Source organism: Hermetia illucens, chromosome 4 (assembly GCF_905115235.1).
Source record: "Hermetia illucens chromosome 4, iHerIll2.2.curated.20191125, whole genome shotgun sequence".
NCBI lineage: Eukaryota > Metazoa > Arthropoda > Insecta > Diptera > Stratiomyidae > Hermetia > Hermetia illucens.
In genome coordinates this window covers 161705985-161731642 of record NC_051852.1, presented here as the reverse complement: position 1 = coordinate 161731642, position 25658 = coordinate 161705985, and the positions used below count along the sequence as shown (strand labels likewise).

The 25658-nt window shown below is 43.6% G+C and overlaps 1 protein-coding gene across 2 annotated transcripts in view; it reads left to right on the top strand.

The window, feature by feature from the left end:
* The window catches only part of LOC119654345 (glycerol-3-phosphate dehydrogenase, mitochondrial), a 55016-nt gene that overhangs the window by 9699 nt on the left and 19659 nt on the right, over positions 1 to 25658 (top strand). For both annotated transcript variants that reach the window (XM_038059685.1, XM_038059684.1), the window contains exons 2-5: positions 24555 to 24695; positions 24993 to 25259; positions 25319 to 25431; positions 25488 to 25651. In XM_038059685.1, the coding sequence (XP_037915613.1) occupies positions 24594 to 24695; positions 24993 to 25259; positions 25319 to 25431; positions 25488 to 25651 (646 nt within the window). In that variant the 5' untranslated portion in view covers positions 24555 to 24593. The remainder of the gene's footprint in view (positions 1 to 24554; positions 24696 to 24992; positions 25260 to 25318; positions 25432 to 25487; positions 25652 to 25658) is intronic.

Here is a 25658-nt window from a genome sequence, read left to right as displayed (position 1 = left end):
TGGACAGGTTTTCAGAACAACATTGTAATAAATTACATAAATTCCTTTGCATCACCTACACTTCTCAGAAGAAAGCAGAAACATTGGTTATATGATATATTGTAGTTGTCTTAAAATCCCTGTTGGAAGCCTTGTCATGCTCTGTGTGCCGGGATGCTGAGAAATGAAATCCTAACGCTTTTCACTTGACTACGAGCTTGAAGAGGAATTTAGGGGGGGTTCATCCAGAGAACTACTCTCGGCCCCATGTTCTTGCAAATGAAGAAAAAATTATTTAACAAGGTGATTTAACTCGTAAAACCATACTGCTTGACAATCAGGAAGAGAGAGAGAGAGATCTCTTCCAAAAACTTCTCGACGACCGAAACGTCGCTCTGGTGGTTAAAGTTGGAAACGTACGTGTACACAGCTACATGCACCCCCCTCTAGTGACTGTCACGATGACTTGAACATGACGTTGCGGTTGTTTTTATTAGCATATGTTCGAAGAGAGGGTCATTCGTTGTGCGGGTCGCTATTGGTTGACCTTAGACGATCAGTATTTCCTGGCGTCAGTCTGAATAAAATTATGGTAAACTGATCTTAATGATGGAATAATCGTGGTTTTCCGGGAGGAGACGTTGATGTAGGGACTGTTGAACACACTCGTGAAACTTTTTTGCGAAGAATTGCGGATCTGCTGGTATGTCCTCGTTCACACAAAATTCACCTTGAATGAGAAAAGAAGTTCCATAAAGAAGTTCAGTAACCGAAGACTTTAAGTCTGTCGTTTGTTGGTACATTAACGCGCCTTCCATCGATCGGTGGACAGGTATATCTTTCAGTGGTACCGATCTATCAGAGTAAGGCAATATTTATATGCTTTAACTTCTGGTAAAATCTTCTTCGGCACGATCCTATTGTAGCGCTGGACTTTTGACCGTTAACAAGGCTGACAGTTACGGGACCAATTTAGAATGTCTATTTTCATACTCGGCCAGACCTACTTTTGGCGAATTTGTTAACATGTTGCTCTGCCGCTGGGTATGTACGACTTGGCATAGCCAGGAGAAATGCCACAGTAGATTGTTGCCGTGTCGTCCACTTTTAGTTTCTGGAGCTTTAGACACGTTTTACCATCCAAATGATGTTTGAATTCGTCGTCTTGTTCCTGTTCTTGTAACTCGAGGAAATCGAATGTAGCCAGCGTGCTAATAGTATTGGGCCGGGATAGAGCATCAAGGACGATGTTTTTGGGCTTCGAGACATGCACAATCTCCGTTGCAAATTGCGAAATCGACTCCAAATACCGTAACTGTCTTGGTGTAGTCTTTTCCAACTTTTGGGCAAACGCTTAGACAAGCGGTTTTTGGTCCGTTTGTATGGCAAATGTTCGTGATTGCAGAATGTGTCGGAAAAACTTAATGATGGGGTAGATAGCATACAACACGTGATCATATGTCCTATACTTGGTTTCTGCCGTACTTAGTAGTTTTCATAACGAGACCAAGTGGCCTCCACTGATCGTCAATTCGTTGCTCCGACGAAACGTCTACAGCTGTGTCCGCAGCATCTATGATGAGAGCCAAAGAAGCAGTCGGGCCTGGATGAGCACATAGAGCCACTTGTTTTAGACTGGTCTTGCAGCGAAAGCTTTTTCGCTTGGGGGAGTTCATGGCATTTTCCTTTTATCATTCTGCTTCGAATTACAAAAAAAATTGTTGAGCGATGATTGCAGATGAGTAGCATTTCGGATGCATCAACGGCAAGAATTCAAAATTCCTTGAAAACCTCGTAGCTCGGCAATTGCCTGGATCACCAGAAACTTAAATTATCTGTCAGCCTGCAAGTAGCATCATCAGAAACTCGATTAATACAACCGGTGTTCGAACAGCAGTTTTCGGAATGTTCTCTTTGGTCATATGAGTCCTGTGGTATGTGCGGTTTAGGTCCAACGCCATGAACACAATTTTTCCCAGTAGCCATTCATTCATACCGTGAATATGTGCAAATTTGGATCTGGAATCGTTCATGGATTAAGTTTTCGAATGTCGCCGCAACCTCGCCATCCACAAATTTTTTTTAGTCTGAATGAGAATCGGAATCTCTTGATGCTTGGCTTATTTCGTGTTAGAATTGAAATCAAATTCGACTCTGGCTGCTTTCAATTTTCGACGAGCACGTTCAGCAAATGGTTGACCATTACTCTTTGGTAACATCTGCAACATTCATGCCTGGCATATTGGCATAGCGGGTGCCTTCGGCGGTGATTCACTCACGATGCTGGGCGGGTAACACCCAAAGTCCACCCCAGTATTCTTTCGCTTCCGTTACCGAAAACTGCACTGTCTGGGTGCTCTGTTGGGATTCGTTGAGAACACGTCTAGAGTGACTTTCACCACACCGTCGTAACCAACTGCATATGATAGAAAGTTTCTGTTTTAGTGTGTCCAGAATTCCAACTACGGGTGTCTCACTGGAGATGGCATAGTTCCGGTAAACCCTCTGTACTTTATTTCTCACCCGTCTGCTGCCTTTGCCATAGCTGAATTGAGTCAGCTTAGCAATACCCTGCCTTAATGAGTCATGCCGACGTTCCAGACGAATTTTCCATGGTGGATCTCTTCGGTCACTCGAACCAATAACACGAAAGCGAATCTTCTGACCGTGCAATCTGACAGCCGTAACTGCACCACAATGCAGTGACTGTAATTGTAGCAGCGACATGTCAGCACACAGTCGAGATGCAATCTCATTACTGATTTGAGATAGAATTCCCGGAGTTGCTGGAGATGCATAGAACCTAGGAATACCTCGTCTATGCAAAGGATTTCCGAAAATCCAACACACGCTCTATGGAATTCGTCCCGAAAAACAGTGGAAACCTCAGCTGGACGGTGAAAAGAGTGCTTCGGCGAATACTGAAACTATTGCCTGCAGAGCGACGTGGTGTTGTTGATGCCGCCGCCTCTGCCCGCATCGACTCTCGGTCACCAGTTTCCGCGATGACCTCAAGTTGAACATGCTCCCTGATGATGTGGATGTGGATTGTGTCGCTGCGAGTTATAAAGTCATACTGATCTGCGACTTGCTACACAGTCCCATGTGCGAATTGCGGGAAACGCTCGACGAATCTCTGGTGCAACATGGGGTGGTAAGGTGTTGTACCGGCCCCCGACGTTATTTGATAGTAGGAGCGGCTGATGAAGAAGTTCATTTCTTCAGTCCACTTCATCCGCTGCTTACGCACATGGCTCTCGCCGGTTATCCGCACCGGACCTTAAATTTCTTCTTCTTCTTGTTTTTGGTGCTGCATTTTATCCCTAGCTGCCAGGTGTTGGGATAGCTTCCTGAGTGAGTAATTTGCAAGACTGCAAAGTTCCTGCACTTTCCTCACCTACCCCTTGAGACGCTGCGGAAGCGTACAACCATTCAGACTGGAGTAATTCATCCCTTCTCCTTCCACAACCGGGCTTGGGGCCGGCTGCTATTATGCTCCATCTGGAAGATTATAGCCTGGTGGTCGCTGTTTATATACTCCTCGCTCAAAAAATACTTTTTTCACCAAAGGTAGTTATGTGAGGTATCAAATGAAAACTCTCGATTAGTACTTTTCAACACTGGTCTCAGTTTTGACATTTAATTGGAAAGGAGGAGTGCGGGGGCATGAATGTAATCATTTCTTACACAGACCCATTCTCAGAACCTTCCCAACCGAACAATCTGAATCTGCTACTTTATAGACTGTAGGCTCCGAAATACTTTCCATACCGATAGTTCTTCAAATAAAGTTAATAATAGTATTTTACTATAATTTTTAGTAATTTACTGCAGAACCCCCTCTTCAGTTGATCCTAAAATCATAAAATTTAGCAGCAATATAGGTTATGATATAGTGTATGATTCAACCAAGTTTGGTAGAAATCGCACTATTACTAACGAAGTCATAATAGGTCAAAGTTGTCTGAGACTTTGAATGTCAGAAGCTCGAGAGAGTGGATAATAATAATATAAAGAAATATATAAAACTTTTCATATCTGAAGCGTCCAGTTTTAGGTTTCAGGACTTCTAAGTGGTAGCAGTAGGTTGCATACAAAAAATGATACAAAGCAGTACATTAGAAGCTTCCAACCAGGGCAAATTGGAAGGCCATTGATATGTTGCAAGATTACGACACAGTATATTTGACCGCCGGATCAAGGATGCTCTGAAAAGTTGGAGCGAGAGTACCCCGGATATGCAGAGAGTAACCAATTCGTGCGGTCCTTCAAGATACGCTAGTGTATTTCACACTAAAGTACTAGCGATGCTGGAACCCTGTTGACGGCTGGGGCACGATCCTAGGCCCAAGCTTTGACTGACAGTCAAAAAGGTCATTATCGCACTGCACACAGTGGCAACATCGTGCAGGTTGGTTGAGCAATGCAGATATATGCTGAACAGTCTGGATGCCACGCTCAAAATCAACCTCCTCCTGGTTCCCAGTTGTAGGGACATAGAGGGGAATAGGTAGGCCAGTCCCTTGAAGGGCGAACTCTATACTTCTCTGGCGAATGTGAAGAGTGGAATCTACTAGCACTACTTGGCAAATGCTCATCACCTGCGCCAAGCCAAGGAAGATGTAACCCTTCCACAACAAAACCCAGTTACAAGAAATTTGAGCTAGACGCTTTGCACGGGACATTAGTCTATAGGAAAGCATCGCTGCCGACTCGGCATACACTATAATTGGCATTGTCGAAAAGGAATGGAAAGATCGTCAGGCACTTCCTTCGCAGTCGCCTAAAGCCTTTAACTTCAAAGAAATCTCTGGTTGTAGGGTGGGGCATGATCGATCTGAATGAGCTAGATTCTGCTCCTCTTGTCCTTCCTACTGCAGATACCGACTTATGACTTTGCAGCATCAAAATGGCGCTCAAAAACGCCCGAAGCAGTGACTTAAACCTGGCTTCCCTATCTTATTGAAATCGTTATTCCAAGTGCCCTGGTGTGGCAATGGGGCAGATTTGGCGCGAATTTGCCAATTTTGACTAATTCTTTAATCATATATTCGTATTTGTAGTCCGAAGTCTCTAAAGATGTAGTGAGTAGTTAATCAACTTCACCATTTCTCATGTAGATTTCCCCGAAGAGCGTTAAAGAGTTTAATCACCTTTAAGCACCTACAATGATAATGATTATTATATTCTGGCAATGGTGAGTGAGTGTGTATCTATGTACATTTTAAACCGGTTGGTTGTGAAAAATTCAGATTAATTGCACGCTAATGATTCACTCCTTAAAAAAATTCGATTTTTTTTTGCCAGTTTTACTATCTCTGCGGATTATTATGACTAGGAATAGACAGTTCACGAATGAGCGTCATGAGCGTGCCAGACTGGTTCCAGTTTCTATGTTATCAGGGTATTATTGTATTATCTGGAAGGCTAAAAAATATTGAAAATTTTCTTATTTAATTCGGTCATCGGCACGCCATGTGACTGTTCACGTGAACTTCATTCCCTTAATGCGGGTTGGTATTCACGCTGGTAGCTCGCGGTAGTCCACCAGTAACTGATTGGGTAGTACCCTGGTGTTGTTGGCATTCACACTAGTTGTCAGGGCGATAACAGTTTCAAAATCTTCTATAGTAGAGTTGGAAATGCAGATGGAAGAGGTAGTGGGTTGAATGCGGGAATTTCCATGATTAAAGAAACTTTGCAAATAGCACTTTGAAAGTCTTTTACCATAGAGTTTTTAGAAAAATAGGCAATTTTTTTAAATCAATTTCTAGTTGACAAGCGGTGGTGGTGTCCTAATTTCCTGTTGAAGTTAACGCAGGTAGTATGATATATTAGCGTCGTTTGCCGGTGAAATAACTCAAAATAATAATATGACCATGAACCCATTCTACGCTCTGTATGACAGTCAAAGTATTTAGTTTTTAGGTTTTGTCTGAAAACAAAAATTCATTAAAATCGGGTTACTGTTTATTTGTCTGTCTCTCTGGGGGTATCAAATGAGAAGCCTCGCTTAGCACTTTACGAAAAAAATGTCCAAAGATTTAAAAAAAAATTCGAAAATGGTAAAACATTATAAGGCTTACTATACTGGACAGGAAACCTTACAATTATTAAGAAAGTTGTTTTTTTGAAATGTGCTCCAGCTCTCTCTAGGCTCTCCCGAGAAGAGACTCCTCCTTTATTGTTCTGAGCCATGTGTTTCTGGTTAAGAAATCATTTACTTTTTGGCTACTCCGAGATAGTGGATTCCATTACATGGTACAGTCAGTAGTGGAGTTATCACTCTTTCCTAAAGTGGGTACTATCTACTGCCTCTTTCGTCCTCTAATCAAAATATCTACTGAAACTTGGCCTGTGTGCCGACGGAGCTCTTCGCTTGAAAGTTTTTAGGGGGCTAGAGTACACCGATGACACGTCGGAGAGAGATGCTAATAAAGGCTTGGAGCTTTCGAGAAGCGGTAGCGGTTACTTTCCATGTGCTGGTACCACATAACAACACAGAGAGAACATTGGTGCGGAACAACCCCAACTTGATATTGGTGTTGAGGTATTTTTATTTCTAGGTTTTATACAAAACAGTGAAGGTGGAGCAAACGCTGGTAATGCGTGGAGTAACGTTAAACTGGATTCTACCATCAGTAGAACCAACGCCACCAAGGTATAGAAATTGATGAACGTCTTCGATGTTCTGCTCATCAATCCAAGTAGGAAGAATACGATGACCCGATAAATGGGGAATCTTGATTGTTGTTATCCTTGGCAAAGGTCTAAATTTATTAGAGTGGGAAGCTACCTACGTACAATGATCGTCCAATAATTTACAGCTACCAAGAATAATCGTCATACCCGTCATACAGATAGTAAATAATACTTTAGTTTGATATTGACTTCTATCATCCATCTTTTAGCATCTATCTGAAGATGAATTGATGTTATAATAGGGGGATTTTGGTCACTTTTCTAGTATGGAATTTTACAGTATGCTCGGTGGTGCTGTAAAATTTTACAATATTGAAAAGGATTTGATGGGATTGATGATGGTTTAAAAAGATCATTTTGGTTAGCTGGAGTCGACCTAGAGGGGAAAGCTGTCCTAGAAATCCGAAAAATTGGCGAAATTGACCGCAAGGGTCCACTCGCAAATATTGAAGCTCCACTGAAGTGCCGCGTCCACCGCGTGTCATTATAAAAAAAGCTTCACGGGTCCTTAAATCGATGTGTGGGTCCACATCCAAATCTGAAAAACAAATAATGGAAAGTAGGGAAAGATCGTGCGGACCTAGCGAAAAAAAAACAAGCCAGCTAAAACTGGAAAATAAAAAATAACGGCTCGACTGCGCGTGTGAATCCGTAAAACGCGGGGCCTGAAAGCGCGATCGAGAGGGAAGATCCCCGATGGATCATATCTTCTCTTGCATCAGATGTTCATAAGGCGTGCCTTTGCGGTTTCAACCCTGGCTTCGCATCTTCCGATTCGTTGTTTTAGTATGAGTTTCGCAGCAGTAAGGGCCGAAAAGGGGAAGAGGATGCCCTCAAATTAAAAACTTATCTGAACTTAATGTTATATAATTAAAAATAATCAAATAGTAATGCAAAAAAAAAAAAGAATGATGAAAGGAAGAAGAAAATTGATTGACCAAACCCTAGAGCTCTTCGGATTAGTTTCTGAAAGGGCTTGCCAATACATTTCTCATCTTTTCTTTTTTGTATTGTGAACATCAACTGACTAGCGTAAAACTGTACACGACCATGAGAGAATTCGGTATTACGGTGAAATTGATAAGACTGACTACGCTGACCCTGGCCAGTGTGCGAGGTCAGATAAAAGCAGTAGGATCACCCTCGTGGCCATTCAACATCAATAACGGTCTAAGACGGGGGGATGGCCTATCATGTATCCTCTTTAACCTGGCCCTGAAGAAAGTGATTCGCGATTCGCGACTCTTCAAGTCCATCCAACTACTGGTCTACGCTGTCGATATTAACATTATGGCAAGAACAACGCGAAATGTACAGTCTACCTACATCCAGATCGAGCAGGCAGCGCGTGATCTTGGGATGCGCATTAATGAAGGCAAGAGGAAGGACATGGTAACATTAGAGCCGTCGAATCGCACTGGTCAAACGAAAACAATAAAGATAGGAGACTATAACTTCGAGACTGTTTAAAATTTCTCCCAACTAGGGTTGAAAACCACAACCTACCTGTACCAGCTCTGACGATGAAATCCGCGCGCGGTTGTTGGCAGCCAACAGAGCCTATTTTAGCTTACAAAAACTGTTCCGCTCGAAACGGGTCAAAACTCTGTAGAAAGCCAAGATCTTGCCAGTCCTTATGTATTCATCGGAGACCTGGGTTTTGGCCCATTACATGAGGATGAACGATTCCGTAGCCTACATTACGACGAAATCTATGAGCGATGCCACGACCGTCAAGTTATGGATAAAATTCGGCTCAACAGGTTGCGGTGGGCCTGTCACCTAATCCGTATGCGTGAGGATAAACCAGTCCGGAAAGTCTATAAGGGCAATATCTATGGTAGAAAAAAAAGGCGATGCAGAACCTGCCTGAGATGATGCGATGGCGTAGGTCAGGACGCCAGATAGATTTTTGGGATATCGAATTGGTGGACCTCGATGCAAAACCGGGATGTCTGGAGTTTCTTACTAAGGCAGGCCTAGACCGAATACCGGTTGTTGCACCGTTGATGATGATGATGAACGCCGATATTCCCTTACATCTTCCTTTTCATGACTTTACAGCTAACTGAATCGCTATAAATGCGGAGGCTTACAGAGTGGTGATGAAAAGGCTGCGGAAATCACCCCAGGTGACCTGTCCGCGCCTCCTGAAACAGATTGTTATCACTCTGTTTCCTCACCACGAAAATAGGGGAAGGCAAATTTTTGTCCAGCTAAATGACGGCATAATACCACCTGTAACTGTGGAGGAGTTGCGGGAAATATGTGGTAGGTTCGGTGACAACAAGGCCCCAGGTTTGGATGGCATCCCCAACTGAGCTTTGAAACTGGCAGTGAAGACTAGGCCCGACCTTTTCGCCAACACCTTCGAGGCGTGCCTAAAAGAAGGAATATTCCCTGCCCACTGGAAAAAGCAAAAGTTGGTGTTGCTTCCGAAGCCTGGCAAGTCACCTGGAAACCCAGCGTCGTATCGTCCTATCTGCTTGTTGGATACAATGGGGAAGATGATGGAGAGAGTCATCTAAAACAGACTCCTGCCCATCGTCGAAGCCAGCAATGGTTTGTCGGAACGCCAGTTTGGTTTCCGACGCGCCCACTCTACGGTGGACGCAATTGGTATGGTGGTAAACCTGGCAAAAGGTGCACTGATTTCTAGCGGCTGCTGTGCCGTGGTGGCGTTGGATGTCAAAAACGCATTCAACTCGGCCAACTGGAATAGAATTAAAGGGGCGTTGGCTGACATAGGTGTCCCCGGATACTTAGCGAATTTGGTGGAAAACTACCTCTCAGAGAGGACTCTCTGGTACGGGACGGATGAGGGCCCCAAAGAGTACATTGTCACAGCCGGGGTACCACAGGGATCGGTACTTGGTCCCCTGTTGTGGAATATCATGTATAATGGGGTGCTTGCTCTTCCCGTCCCAGAGGGGACTACGATTGTCGGCTTTGCTGATGACCTAGCTGTGGTTGTTGCAGCAAAACACCCAGAAGATGTGGAGGTTTACGCAACGGAAACAGTGAGAGCGGTAAAGTCCTGGCTAGAAAAGGCCGGGCTGACCTTGGGGGACGCGAAAACGGAAGCGGTCTTGATAACGAAACGCAGGAAAAATAACACTGTAAAAGTGGAGGTCGGCGGATATACGGTCGTATCAAAGCCGGCTATCAAATACCTGGGGGTAATAATTGACACCAAATTGAGTTTTAGGGAACACCTAGAGTATGCTTGCCAAAAGGCAGCCAGTACCACCACGGCACTTGCAAAAATGTTGCCAAATATTGGTGGACCGAAACATTGCCGGAGGTTGGTGCTAGCCGGAGTGGTGCGCTCCGTCCTGCTCTACTCGTCGCCTGTGTGGGTAGAGGCGCTTGCAAACTCTCAGAGACGGAAGCAGGTGAACTCGGTTTACCGGCGGATGGCTTTGAGGGTTTGCAGTACTTTTAGAACCACATCAGATGAGGCAGTATTGGTGGTGGCAGGCATGATCCCGGTTGACATTCTGGCCAAAGAAATGAGTGTCCTGTACAATGCAAGACATATGGAGGGGCATGCACAGCGTAGAAATGCGGCAAGGTCAGAGTCGCATGATCTCTGGCAACGCAGATGGGACGAGTCTACGAAAGGTCGGTGGACGCACAGGCTCATTCCCAACATTAGGGTGTGGCTTGAGCGAAAACATGGGGAGACCAACTACCACATTACCCAGTTCCTCACGGGACACGGTGGTTGCTACAGGCAGTATCTGCACCGCTTTGGGTTGGATGATTGTCCGAACTGTCCCAGATGCGATGGCATACCGGAGGATCCAGAGCATGTGATGTTTTACTGCCCACGATTTGCGATGGAGAGAAGGAGCTTAAACCAGGTGCTGGGCAGGAGTGGGACCCCGGAGAGCTTGGTTACTGAGATGCTGGAGTCCGAGGAGAAGTGGCTTGCGATTAGCTCCGCAATCATCCAAATGCAGGAGGAGTTGCTGAAGGAACAAAGAAGGAGGAAAGCTGCAAATAGGTGAAGGATGAGTGCCTAAGAGCAAACCTACCCCGCGAAGTAATACCTGAATGGTGGTCTCGCGGGGCTGGGGCTGGAGAGACCGGGGGTGGTTTTTAGTGGGTGTGAATCCCACACGCGCCCGCTGTAGTTCCGCCGTTTGGGCGGCGGAGCTGCGGCGGACGTGTCTTTCTAAGATTTTCCACCTCCGTGTACGCACAAAAAAAAAATGCTGCCCAAAGAATTCATACTTCTACCACGATGAGCACATAAAACAACAGACTGGCTTCTCGTAGCTAAGGTTGAAGTTTTCCTATTCCTTCTTTTCCTTGCGGAGTGTTCTCAGCGTTGGGAGGATGCTCTGTACGCAATCCACGGTTTCACTACCATTTTGATATTTCGCCGTCCGGTGGAATTATGAAGACCGTCTGCACAATTTCAATTACCAAAGGTTATTCCTGAAGGTAGAAAAGGATGACGCTGTACATGTTCAGTTGGCTACAGGTCTAGATTTACATTTCAACTCCGTGTTTAAGTTGATCTGGATTGACTCTTGTAAAATTAATCCGTGGAAAGGTAAATACAATCATTGGAAGAAAATACCACAACTTGTGCGTATAGCCCTTATTTTAAATTTCTTTAAGATTAATAAAATCAACCCCCTATAGTCTGATGCTACTCAATATTAAGCGTTCACTCACGTAACTTCTGAAAATACCTAACTCCTCAAAACTATCTACCCACTAAAAATTGTCATTGGGGATGAGTAAGCTGTTCATTTTCCGCACTAAAAGCCCTAACTCCTTCCACAGTACCCAAAAGAGGCCTTAGCCCGAAACGTTTAATAATATGCAGTATGCAGTATGATCAGGTCCATGTGAAAACAACAACAAAAAAAGTTAATGATCATTTTTGAAATATTCCAAAAAAATTTTCATTATTGGAAATATTTAGATGAATTATAGTCTAAACGATGAGAGGGGGTAGTGGATAAAATTATCTAAAGAAAAAAAATAAAAATGGTCATTTGTAAATTAATATTTTAAAGTAAGTTAATGTCGGGTTGGGAAGTGAAAAATTGAAAGGAGGGTAATGGAGGTGTTGAAGAAAACTAAGTAGGAAAAAAAGGAAAAATGCTGCATACTACCAAAAGCATCTACTCATCAGCTGGTTACAGGGCAATGAAAACAAAATTATGCCCATGCCGCGAAACTGCGGACACTAGAAACTCAAGGGGATTTTCCAATAAACTTCCAGAATCCAATAATATAGTATTGCGTGTGAACTTTATTTGAACAGATGTTGGGATGGAGGTTATTTTGGGACCTAAATGTTATCACTATGATATTTTTTCCCGAATTTTTTATTGGATAGTTTGTTAGAATGGGACTTCCATTCCATTTAAATGTGGTTCATTTCGTCGTTTTACGATAAATGCTAAAATCTAGATTTGCTTTAAATAGCACCAATGAAAATCTTTCATTTGGTACCCCACATGACTGCATTTAGTAGAAAAAAATCTAAACTCTCTTTTTAGTAGAGGGAAGACCACCCTTAAACTCAACTTAGAATATCACTCGTTGCCTGAGTGAGGGTTCATAATTTCAATCTCTTAATCAAATTTCGTATCTAAAAGTGTAAATCTTTCCCAGAAAAGTGCGTGCGACAAATAAACAGAGAGACAGACAGACAGACAGTAAACAGATTTTGATAAGGTTTTGTTTTACGCAACAACCTAAAAAGCATCCCAGGATGGGAAAAAGAGCAAAGCTCACTATAAGGCATATTATATTTTTGGAACAGATAATTTGGATATTTGATGTACCCCAATTTGCTGATAACTAGTATCTTTTTGTAATTAACATATATATATGTATGTACTATCATATCTACCATTTATTTGATTAAATTGATGGGAAAGCTCACTGTTGTGTGAATCTAGTAAACAATTTTATTAGCACCCGGAATTTGATAGATTATCTTTTATCCATTCAATACTCTTAATGAATTGTTTGTTTCTTTTACGAATAGCTTGCCGGTATGTCCATTTATTATACAATATGTACATATGTGTTTTAGAATTTAAGTTGGGGAACTCACACGTTACTGGTTTATCTTATCACTGTTACCTTATGAGCATATACATAGGGTAGTGCTACGTATTGTATATAGTATTTGTTAATTTATGCAATGTAAATAAACAAATATTGAGGGAGTGAGAAAGTAATTATCAACTCAACAATATGATGTTAACATGACCATCTTTATGGGTGATGAAGGAGACGAAAAAGATAGTTTTATCGTTTCGGTATCGATTGACTTTATGGAAGGGTTATGTAGGGGAATGATTTAAAGAGAAGGCTCTTGCTGCATACGAAACTATTCCCAAATATTTTTTTTTTATATAGGAAGGCTTCATTATCTTATTTCCTTATCGATATATTTTGGAATGTACCCTAAATTAGCCACATTAGTGTGGCCACGAGTCGTTCCATATATCTAAAGTCCAAGTTCGTATCTTTGAAATTTTAACTCAGTCAAGACTTGGAGTTAAAGGTCAAATTATACTGAACGACACAACATATATTGTAATTTCGTGGCTGTTTTCAACGCATATTCGTGTATAGGGCGTGCTAGACAGGGTGTGTGTCAGACAAAAACGTTGTGCTTATATTATACGGCAAACAGGACAAAGTAATCAATCTAATGGATATTTTCAATATATATGTAACACATCGTTCAATAAGTCCCGGGACTAACTATGAAAACAACATTTTATCGGCAAAATTCTTTATTATTCAACATAATCTCCTTCAAGTGTAATATATCATAATACAATCATTCCAACGCTTCTCTAACTTTTCAATGCCATGTTTGTAGAAAGATTGGTCTTTTGACTCAAAATGAGCCTCAGTAGTAGCGATCACCTCCTCAGTTGAGCCAAATCTTTTTCCCTGGAGCATCTTTTTGAGATCCGCAAAGAGCCAGTAGTCGCTGGGGGCCAGATCTGGCGGGTACGGAGGGTGAGGAAGCAATTGGAAGCCTAATTCGTTGAATTTGGTCATTGTTTTGATTGACTTGTGGCACGGTGCGTTGTTTTGATGAAAGATAACTTTCTTCTTCTTCATGTGTGGGCGTTTTTTCGCTATTTCGGCCTTCAAACGATCCAATAACACCAAGTAGTAGTCGCTATTAATGTTTTTTCCTTTTTCGAGGTAGTCAATGAAAATTATACCATTCGCACCCCAGAATACGGACGCCATCACTTTGCCGGCCGACTGTTGTGTTTTTGGACGCTTCGGGCGGCTTTTACCGGTCGAACGCCATTCAGCTGACTGCCGACTTGACTCCGAAGTGAAATGGTGAATCCATGCTTCGTACACTGTCACATATCGATGCAAAAAATCCTGTTTATTGCGAGTAAACAGTGCCAAACAGCTCTCCGAATCATTGATACGTTGTTGCTTTTGTTCCATTGTGACCAAACGCGGCACCCATTTGGGAAAAACCTTTTTCATAGTCAATTTTTGGTGCAAAATAGTAAATGCACTACCAGTTGATATGTTCACCATCTTAGCTATCTCGCGCACTTTCATTTTGCGGTCACCCATCATGATTTTCAATACTTGCTTGGTGTTTTCGGGAGTTATTCCCTCATTTGGCCGACCCGAACGTTCCGCATCATTTATATCAGCACGACCGCGTTTCAATTCAGCATATCACCGACAAGTGGTTGTTTTCGACGGAGTAGAGTCCGGATAACGTTTTTCAATCCATTGCTGAGCTTGAACAGTGTTTTTTCCCCATTAGAAAACAATGTTTTATCAACACACGAAACTCGTTTTGGTCCATTTTTTCACGATTGCAAAGGTAGCGTCACTTTAACCACTATAGCTTTCTTGGTTATGTTTCGAATTACATCAAATTTTGACACATCTTATCTGAAGGTTGGTACTTTTGAACCTTGGTATATAAATGGCATTATTAGCGCCATCTCAACGCTAGTCCCGGGACTTATTGAACGATGTGCTATTTATACTGGGTGATTTACACATCGTCTCTGAAAGATTATTGGGAGACAGCATGCTAAAATTAAACGGATTCTATTTATCTTCAGATTATTTTTTTTCCCGGTAAACAACCTCTTCTCCTTCAATAGCGTGGCCACCCGAGTCAGTCATTGGCTTTCAGGAAATACTTTCCAACCATCTCAATTCTTCGATCAAAAAGAAAATTTTATCAGCTTTTTACTGACCTTGTCCAGTGAGTCTTCCGATCGTTTGGGTTGGTTTAGTGTCTGTCTGTCTCTCTGTCTGTCACACGCATTTTTCTCGGAGGCGGTTATAACGATTGACACCAAATATGGTGGAAAGGTGGAAACTATGAACGCTCACGCATACAGTGAGTTATATCATTCTACGTCCAATTTAAGGGGGGGGGGGGGGGGAGGTCCAATACATGCAAAAGGGTGTGTAATTTTTTTTGCAACAAATATAGTTCATGTAGGATATCAGATGAAAAATCTCGTTTAATACTTCCGGAGCCGCTCTTAGTTTTAACATTTGTGTGAAAAGTGCTGATAAGGAGAGGGGGAGGGGAAAGTGATCATTTCTTTAACGGACACATTCTCAGAAACTACCCAACCGAAAAATTTGAAAAAAATCAGAAGACTGCCACTGTGTGTGGCGCCTACGTTCCGGAATACTCTCCATACCAATATCTGCTCAAATATATAATAGTTAATAATAGTATACTCCTATAATTTCTAGTAATTGGCCCCAAAACCCCCGTTAAGTTCATCTTAGAATCACGAAATTTCAGCAATGTATTCTATAACATAGAGCATGATCCTACCAACTTTGGTGAAAAGCGCACCATTGCCAACAAAGTTATAATACGACTAAGTTGCCGGTTCTATGCAAATTTAAGACTTTGATTGTCCATATCATATGAAAGTGGACATTTTTACATAATATACGCACACATTACGTGGTAGGTACTAACGGGAAAAATGTCCACTCAAATGTTTAAATAAAATAAATACACAAAACCTTTCATACCTGAAACGTCCAGCTTCCGGTTTCTCCACTTGTTTGCTTTTAATTATCTGTAGCTCTACGAAGCAAAATTTGTTAACCATTGTCCTTTTCGTTGCCATCTCACGTTGATTCTCTTGTATATGAGCGCCGGCGACTACCCTAGGATATGTATGTATTATTATTATTATTCTGTTAAGGGAAAGCCGCACCGCGTCCTTGAAGAACTATTGTGCCCCTTTTACTGGTTATAGTGTACCTGTTGACCATAGTATCTCAAGCAGGCCTGTAACCGTTAGGAACTTTAGTATGTTCCCCACTTCCAGAAGTTTCATCTGGTATTAAGTGTTCTCCCAGATGTATCGACCTACTTTGCACAAGTGCCGGACACTGTCCCAGGACGTGGGAGAGAGAGAGGTTTCGTCCTCCTCCTCACAGGACCTGCAGGCAGTGTCCGTAGATATCCCTAGCTTCCCTAGGTGATAGTTCAGCTGACAATGACCAGTGAGAATTCCCACTATGATTCGGAGATTCTTTTTGGTGAGGTTTAAGCAATCCTTTGTACGCATGGGTTCGTATCCCCCAATAAGCACCCTGGACTGCTCCATCCCTGGTAAGCCCGCCCAATATAGTTCCCTCAACCGTTTCTCTTCGTTTCTTAGATTCAAAGCCATGAAACCCTTTCCGATTCCACAGAAGGGTTCTGGCCCGTGTAAAGGCATCCCTGCTCCCTTCTTGGCTATTTCATCCGCTGCCTCATTGCCTTCCAACCCAGCATGGCCTGGAACCCAAAGTATCCAGACCTTGTTGGACGAGCCGAGTGTATTCAGTCTCTCAAGGCATTCCCATACCAGTTTAGAGTTCACCTGGTTGGACTGCCTTGATCGCTGCTTGGCTATCGGTGAGAATAGCTATGTTCTACCCGCTGTAGTTCCTTTGCAGATTAAAGGAGGCACATTTGTTTATGGCGTAAATTTCCGCTTGGAATATGCTAGTGTACCTGCCCATTGGCTCAAAGTACATTTTCCTTGGACCAATGACACCGGCACCCGCTCCCTCTGCTGTGAGGGATCCGTCAGTGTACCAAGTAATCAGTTGCTGGTTTAAGTCGTATTTCACAGCCACGCTCTCCCAGTTTGCCTTGTTACTCCAACGTGTTTCAAACTTCTTATTGAAGTGAAACCTCGTTGTCATGTTGTCCCTCGGTATCAGTAATTCGGGATACCGCCTAGAAAGAATATCAATCTTCCTTCGATTTAGGCAGCTCCCCGCCTCACTCATACTACCGGCCATCCTGAATATTGATCTCCTTGCCTGCATCTGTATGTGCAGATGGAGAGGGGTTAATCCCAGAAGGACCGCCAGGGATGCCGTTGGGCATGTCCTCATTGCCCCACTGATACAGACGGAAGCCAGCCTTTGGAGTTTATGTAATTCCCTGGCTTGTGTGCTGAGTTGGGTTCTTTCTGCCCAGATTACCGCTCCATAGGTAATCATTGGCCTTACTATTGCAGTATATATCCAAAGTATTATAGTATCTTCGGGCTGCAACCCCATTTTTTCCTGCTATGGATCTGCAAGTCATCAGAGCCCTCGTGGCTTTTCGACAAGTGTTTCCGACATGTGTCTTCCAGAGTAATTTTTGTATGTAGGTAGCCATCCGTGTTTTTCTCACATTATCGACATGTTCTGTCTTCCGCTATCTCAGTTTCCATAGGCCATTGTCCCGTCTACAGTGATCTTTGATGATCTTGGATATATTTAAACTACCATGCTAGCGCTTTATACATAGACTATTAACCTGGACTGTTCCATTGCTTTTACTCATTCAGTATAATTCCCTCAACCGTTCTTCCTTTTCCTTGAAGCTTATTGCCATGAAGTCCTCTCCAATTTTATATAAGAGTTCTGGCCTAGAGAACGGTATTTGGGTTAGAACTGAGAGTACCCAGGTTTCATTTTGCAGGTCAACTACAACAACCCATATTCTTCTTTCTTCTTTTTCTTCCGCCTTTGTCCAGTTCACAAGCGGGGTCTGCTCGTCGTGATCGGTTACGCCATTAGGCTCTATCAAATGCCTGACCTGGATGCAATCTCGAGGCTTTCAAATCCCCATCCAGCGTATCAAGCCTCCGTTGTTTCGGCCTGTCTTTTGGTCGTTTATCGTCGACTTCGACGTTTAGACCAATCTTGGCAAGTGAATTCTCGTTGGCACGAATTGCGTGACCATACCATCGAAGACGCCTCTCTCGCAACTTTTCCACGATCGGTGCAACCCCATAACGATCGCGGATATCCTCATTTCGGATGTGATCTAAACGTGTCTAACTAGTCCAACGCAGCATCTTCGTCTCCATTACCGGAAGGCGCCGTTCATTGTCTTTTATAGTCGGCCAACACTCAGAACCATAGAGAGCGACTAGACGGACGACATTGCGGTAAATTTTAGATTTGAGACGTTCGTTGATACGTCGATCACAAACAACCCATATTAAAAATAAGATATCAAGACGGCTTACGATTTTCTTCAGGGCAAAGGCAACTCATCAGACATTGCTTCACCTCTGTCAGAGTAGCGGGACCAAAGCGGTTCGCAGAGGTTAACGCTCCTTTTTATAATACTTTCTTATACATTCGCGAAACACAACGTGACTGCGAATGAAGCAACGTTAATCCTGAGTAGTTTGGATCAAAGCTTGGGTGTAATTAGATTTTTTCTTAGGGATTTAGGGATCCTAAGTCCAGCATCCATTTGCTGTTGGACCGGATCAAATGGAGAGCAACTTGCTTCCCCTTTTTTTGATCCGCGGACCCCTGGTCTTCCATGCCAGTTTAGAGTTCACCTGGTTGGATTCGAGTTCGTCGATCGAAGATTCACTGTCTGGCTTAAAAATTCTTGCACCTGGTCCTTCCGCTGTCCTTTCTTACTGAAATAAATCTTCCTTGTCAGGATGTCTATTGACATCAATATTTTGGTATATTTTCTGGAAAAAATGTTGGTCGTTTTTGACAACTTTCCGAGCCGGACCTTGTGTGTCCTCTACTCCTGCATCTGCACGTGGAGATGAAAAGTCAGCCTTGAGTGGACTTCTAAGGATACTGTTGAAAATGTTATCATGGCAACAGAGTCCGTGAAGTCCTTCGACTTTTTTGCTGAGATCTGTTCTGTCTGCCTCTACAACCCCATTTCTTTCCAACTATTAATCTGAAAATTATAACAGTTTTTGTAGTTCTCTCAAATATGTTACTGATATGGATCTACCAGAGTAGCTTTTGGTCTAGAATGGTTCCCAAGTGTTTGACGAACACTTCTTGCCGTCCTATGTTATCGTTTTGTCGGATGCGGTCGGTAGGTTTTGATGATCTGCGCTAGAAGAGGATTGACCGGTAATCTGGTTACAGGTGATTTACGTATTAGTGACGTCGCTAGCGGTAGCTTATGGGACTGCACCAATCGATGTACCCAAGAGACTGATTTCATTCGTTTTAATCGTGAAGGAGGTAGTGTTTTTTGGGGTGTTGGAACCATGGCAGCTTCAGAGGTTTGAATTGATGGAGATGCTTCTGATTTTTCCCTACCGAAAATACAGTTGGCTCCGGTGTACGGCTGCGGCAGTGTCTCCTGGACAGAGTCCACTCTGACGTGGTCATAGGTATGACCACGAACGAAGGTCTTTGTGGACGAATCTAACTCTATTCGGACGGAATTGGTTTCGGTCGAAGCTTTCTTATGTGCCCTCTGATCCTTTGTAGGGAAATGTGAATATGACCCTCGTTTGCTGAACCACTCTCCGGGTAATCGCATAGTTTCGGCTGATTGGTCCGGAATAGCAATGACTTCGAGCCAATGTGAAAATCCATCCAGGCATAATCAAGCAGTACTGGAAGCGATCCAGCGACGTTTAAAAGAATGCACTAAATACGCTGGTCAGGTATCCCGAAAAGTTGAAGGTAATTTTTCTTGTGTCTCTCCACCTTGGTGCGTTGGTAGCTAACACATCTTGGAGACCGCAATCGCATGTCGCGATGCATGCTCGTCCTTTCAAATGGCTCGGTTATTGAGGTGAGTCCAGCGATGGTATATGTCGATTTTACGCAGCGTTTCCGGAAGGAACCGTCTCATTGCTGCGCTGAACGTGGCGCAGTACACCGAATGATTACCCAGTGTCAGTGGAAGCAACTATAAAGATGTTGAACTGAGGGTTGAGGGTTTTTTCAGCTCCATGTCAGTTAGGAGTTGGAAGTCAATAGCTAATGGCATGAAGATTCATTCAGTCCTGGACAACGTATTTACGACATTTGACTCACAGAAGTCGTGTTCAATCCTTGCTGTGAACTCCAAAATGAGCGACAGTCGTCTGCTTTGAGTGTGGGAAGTATAAACCAATGGTTCATGGTCGGTCTTCCTGTGAGGAAGTTTCCAAAATGATGAACGTTATCATATATAGTGGGAAGCTCACAGCCGTACGTGTAATACAACCTGTCCGCTAGTAAAAAACTAAAGGCAACCATCTGCCTTCGTACTTTTGCTCCCAGGCCGCACTGACTGCTACTTCATATGCGTGTATGATTACAAATAAACCTCCCCAATCGAGTCTCTGCAGCGTTGAAATACGTCCTCGGCTTTGGATGACTATTCAATGTTTTTGTTTTTGGATTTCGGAACAGTTCATTTGATGCCCAGGAGGAGCAAATCAAGTGTCTAAGGGGCACAGAATATCATTGCGTATTTGTGCGGTCAGTACAGACCATCCTGGAAGTACACCACCCGGGAGAACGGGTGAGAGAAGTGGTAAGGGGAGAGTTGACGGTTCTTGCAACCCCTTCAACACGCAAGCGTTGCAAGGGGAACTGGAACATTGCGAAAGGGGTTGTTACCCATGAAAAGGTGAGAGCTGCCATACTGTCCTTTGAACATTTCAAAGCACCTGGCATGGATGGCATCTATCCGGCAATGCTACAGGAGGGTATGGAGCATTTAGAGCGACCTCTAAGAAATATTTTTCGAGGATGTCTTGCTCTGGGCTACGTGCCTTCTTCTTGGCAACAGGTTAAGGTAATTTTCATACCGAAACCTGGGAAAGATGACTATTCTAATCCGAAGAACTTCAGACAGATCAGCTTGACTTCATTCTTGCTGAAAAGTTTGGAGAGACTGGTGGAGCGTCACATTCGTGGAAACGCACTTAGGTCACACCCACTTAGTGAAAACCAACATGCTTATCAACGTGGAAAGTCTGCTCTTCATTCTTTGGTCACAAAGATAGAGGATGCAACTTTGAATGGTGAGTACGCGATGGGGGGTGTTCGTGGACATTGAAGGGGCTTTTGACTGTGCGCCTTTTCAAAAACTTTGTGATGCCGCCAGAGCGCATGGTGTTGATGATGCTTTAATTAAGTGGATCCATGCTATGCTAACGCAAAGATTGTTGTGCGCTGAGGTAGGGGTCGATCGCTGACTACAGAAGCGACGAAGGGCTGCCCCCAAGGAGGTGTGCTTTCGCCGCTTCTGTGGAGTATGCTGATCGACTCACTGCTATGCGAACTGCAAAATTTGCCAATACACACTCAAGCTTATGCTGATGACGTGGCTGTACTTGCTGTTGATCGGGATCTTGGAACGGTGTGTAGGAATATACAGCGTGCCGTTGATTTGATAGACAGCTGGTGCCTCACACATGGTCTGTCAGTTAATCCAAATAAAACCACAATGGTTTTATTCACAAAAAGGAGAAAACTGGATGGACTTAACCTCCCTGAGATGAGGGGTACTACCCTTCAACTCTCCGAAGAAGTGAAATATCTGGGTGTCACTCTAGATAAAAAACTTCTTTGGAACAAACATGTAGAGGTAAAGATGAAACGAGCTCTCCCTGCTTATGGGCTGTGCAGACGGACCTTTGCTTCGACATGGAGACTCAGGCCTCATGTGGTAATGTGGATATACGTTGCCATCATTAGGCCGATGTTCGTATATGCATCCGTACTGTGGTGGGTTAAGGTGAGACAAAAAGGTTTTCACCGTAAACTAGACGCACTGCAAAGAACTGTTTGTCTGGGTATCACTGGTGCCATGAGCACGACATCCGGCGCAGCTCTGAATGCACTACTCAATTTGCAGCCCCTGGATATATTTATTCAAAGCACTGCAATGAGAGCAGCTCATAGGCTAATTCGATTAGATCTATGGGAAAACAACGGATGTGGGGGGCACAGAGCATTGGAAGAGTTGTTGGGAGGACTAAATCCAGTTCTTACAATGCCTTCCGATTCTCGTGTCCCCATACATCTGTTTGGTAGAAGATATGTAGTTACCCTGAAGCGTAGAGAGGACTGGGAAGACCCAGAGGAATGCGTGGCGGGATATAGGGAAGTCTTCTACACCGATGGCTCAAAAACAGAAGAGGGTTCTGGAGCCGGAGTCTACCTCTCGAATAAAAACGAGAAGTGGGCTGTTCCTTTGGGACAATATGCAACGGTTTTTCAAGCCGAAGTTTATGCGATCCTAAGGGTGACAAACTGGGTGATTGACGAGCGGTTGAAGGGCAGGCGCATCGCAATCTGCAGTGACAGTCAAGCTGCACTGAGGGCATTGAGCAGTCCTTCGATCACCTCGAAAATCGTTCAGGAATGCAGAAACCGTTTGAACTCTATGTCTAGATTCAATACGGTGGAACTACTCTGGGTACCTGGTCACTGTGGCATAGAGGGAAATGAAATCTCGGACGCTTTAGCGAAGGAGGGGTTAATCTCCCCTATGCCGGGACCGGAGCCAGCAATTGGGGTATCAGTAGCATTGACTAAATCTGTTTTCAAAAACTGGGAACAAGTTTCCCATAACGACAGGTGGCAGAGCTTAAATGCTGCTCGACACACCAAACTTTTCCTGCCAGAACCCAACATACGTACCGCAAAGTTTATCCTGTCGAAAAGCAGGAGGACTTGCAGGTGTATTGTGGGCATTCTGACAGGCCATAATTCACTAGCTGGGCATATGTTCGGAATAGGAATTACCGAAGATGATACGTGTCCCTCGTGTAATGAGGAAGCGGAATCCACGGAGCATTTCCTATGTGAATGCCCCGCCTATGGACGCATCAGGCATCAGATCTTTGGTGCCGATGTCCTCCAATTGCGACGGGTAGCATCACATCCACTAACGGAAATCCTGCGATACGTTAACGAATCCGGAATATTCCGTTAGACGGGGGAGGCGAGTACAATGGGCCAACACGGCCTGAGTGCTCAGAAGCTGTAGCTTCTCCCCCACCATACACACACATTTGTGCGGTAGGGACGAGGTAGCTAACTGGCCCGTGCCTCTTGTGGCTCATAGTTTTCTGATGTGCGGCAAGCCATAAACAGCTGTGCAATGCTATATGCTTGCGAGCACTTGCAACCATGTGGCCGCACGTCAATACTTTACATCACATACACGGCACTACACCAGAGCTAATGGGCGGAATTTTTCTCGCGCATTTGCCGCAGAAGGTTGAACACGCGCAATGATTGTTTCCTTCCATACAATTTCAAACAATACCCTGCGAGATGAATTTCCTGTATTCAGTCTTCTTGCCACTGCCGCCTTGGGAATGTCCAACTAGCCGAATTAGATTTGCTGGCAGACCGTTGACAAATCGATTTTCGAAAAGATCGTCTTTTCACCAACTCCGGTGCTGAAGTCTTATATGTGCGACATTGGGTATCGTCAGGCTTTGTGACTGCGTTCAGTCGTCTGATATTATGTCGGGGTGACCAGTTGTTGAATATGACGGCTACGTCTTTGCCAGTGCCAATCAAACAGTTTAAGTCGTTAGAAACATGGAAAATATGAAAGTGGTTTTGGAATGGCTTGCTGTCAACCACTGAATTTGATAGGATTCGAACTATTTTTTTTTCCGATCGCTATCATGGCATCAATGGTAAAAACACAACGAAGACTATTTTCCGTTTCGTCCTGACTTTCGCCTGGCAGATATGGAGTCTGTCGAGCGACCTCCGAATATATATGCCAGTTCCTCCGTAGTATCGATGTGCGAAGGTGATGGTAAGGACGAAAAGGGTGGTATCACGTCGAGGGTCACCAGTTGTTGGAGAAGTATATCAGAATGACCATAACAATTGGTAACAAAAAGTTATTCAAAAGACGTGTCTTGTCTCATCAATGGCTGGAGTAGAAGAGGGTCAATGGCGAACAACTGAACGTCCTTATAGATGGAAACCGCTAAGAACTGTCACCACATGTGTCCCTGCTAGGCCGTTCACAACCTGGCGATTTCTTAAGAGACTATGGTAGTAAACTATTCTGTCATATCCTCTGTTGAACAGTGTGATAGTAATTGTCCTGGTCGAAAGCCTGGTTCAGACACTGGTTCAGGCTCTGGCATGCTCCTTATTTTTCACGAGTGAGAATGGGGGAGGGGGAGGGAGAGGTGGGTAGAATTGTTAATTAAATCACTGGGTCCTTTAGATTCTATCTTCGTTCCTGACCTGTTTTAGGCTTCGTCTCCTTTGTTTGTGGCATAACACTCTTAGTTGGAGAATGATGAAGGTTACCTCGTACAGGATATGGCTTATCGCCACACATCAACGGTCCTGGTAGACGAGAGATAGACTAATTTATCATAAGAAAAATAAAACACTTTATTGAATTATTTGTCCTCTTACGGTCGTTTCATCTTCTTTAGAAGAAAGGACTAAGTACTTGCTCCTTTCAATTTAGAAAAATATCCAGCTTTTCCAGGCCCGCTTAGGTTCGAATGGATATTCATCTGAAAACCTCAATGCTTATATGTTTAGTCTGTTCTGTAGTTTCTTAGCTAATATATTATTATTTTGGAATTTTACAGAAAGTCGTCACAAATTTGACGTATCAAACGAAAATTGACATGGCGTCCAGACTGCGAAGAATCGGAGTAACGACCTTAGGTGTATGCGCTGGAGCGGCTTTAACATCCTGGGCTTTTCAGCGAAAAGACCGACCATACGTGGTAAGAAAGCATAGATGTACATATGAATTTATGAACAATGTATTGGCAGATATCCTATGACGGGTCCGAGGACCATAAAAGTAGGGGACAGTTGCTCCTCAAATGGTCCCGTCCAAAGTCAGGATCACCCTAAATCCTTATATAGAATCCGGATAAGGCTTTCTATATCAGGATCTTTGGTAAAGCGATTAGTTAGTTAATCTGTTATGCTTGAACTTTCTGGATAAGGGTCTTACTAACATTTCAAGGAACCGACCAGACGACACAGTTTAAACATTTTCTTCAATATAAATCCAGGTACAAAATGCTGCGATTGCAACACCCCGAGTTAAAAGGAAACTGCCACCCCGTTCAGAGCAAATTCAAACTCTGATGAGCGGTGAGGAGTATGATGTTCTCGTAATTGGAGGCGGTGCAACAGGTTCTGGTTGTGCTCTTGATGCGATTACGCGCGGATTGAAAACAGCTCTGGTTGAAGCCGATGACTTCGCAAGTGGCACCTCATCGCGATCAACGAAATTGATCCATGGCGGCGTAAGATATCTACAAAAAGCTATTTTAGGGGTGCGTATCAGAAAGCAGATCAATTATGATAGCTAAGTTCTTACAGGCTCTAATTTTAGTTAGACTACGAGCAATATAGTATGGTGAAAGAGGCTTTAGCTGAACGCGCTGCAATGCTTGCAGCAGCACCGCATTTAACTCATCCTTTGCCAATCATGTTACCTGTCTATACGTGAGTATGATTACCATTGTACCTGGCATTGTTCCTGATAATGAATATTTGAATAGATGGTGGCAAATACCTTACTATTGGGTAGGAATAAAGTGTTATGATCTCGTCGCTGGCGACCGGAACGTGAAAAGTTCGTATTATTTATCGAAGAAGGACGCTTTGGAACTGTTTCCGATGTTGAAGAAAGAAAAGTTATGTGGTGCAATAGTATACTATGACGGTAAGTT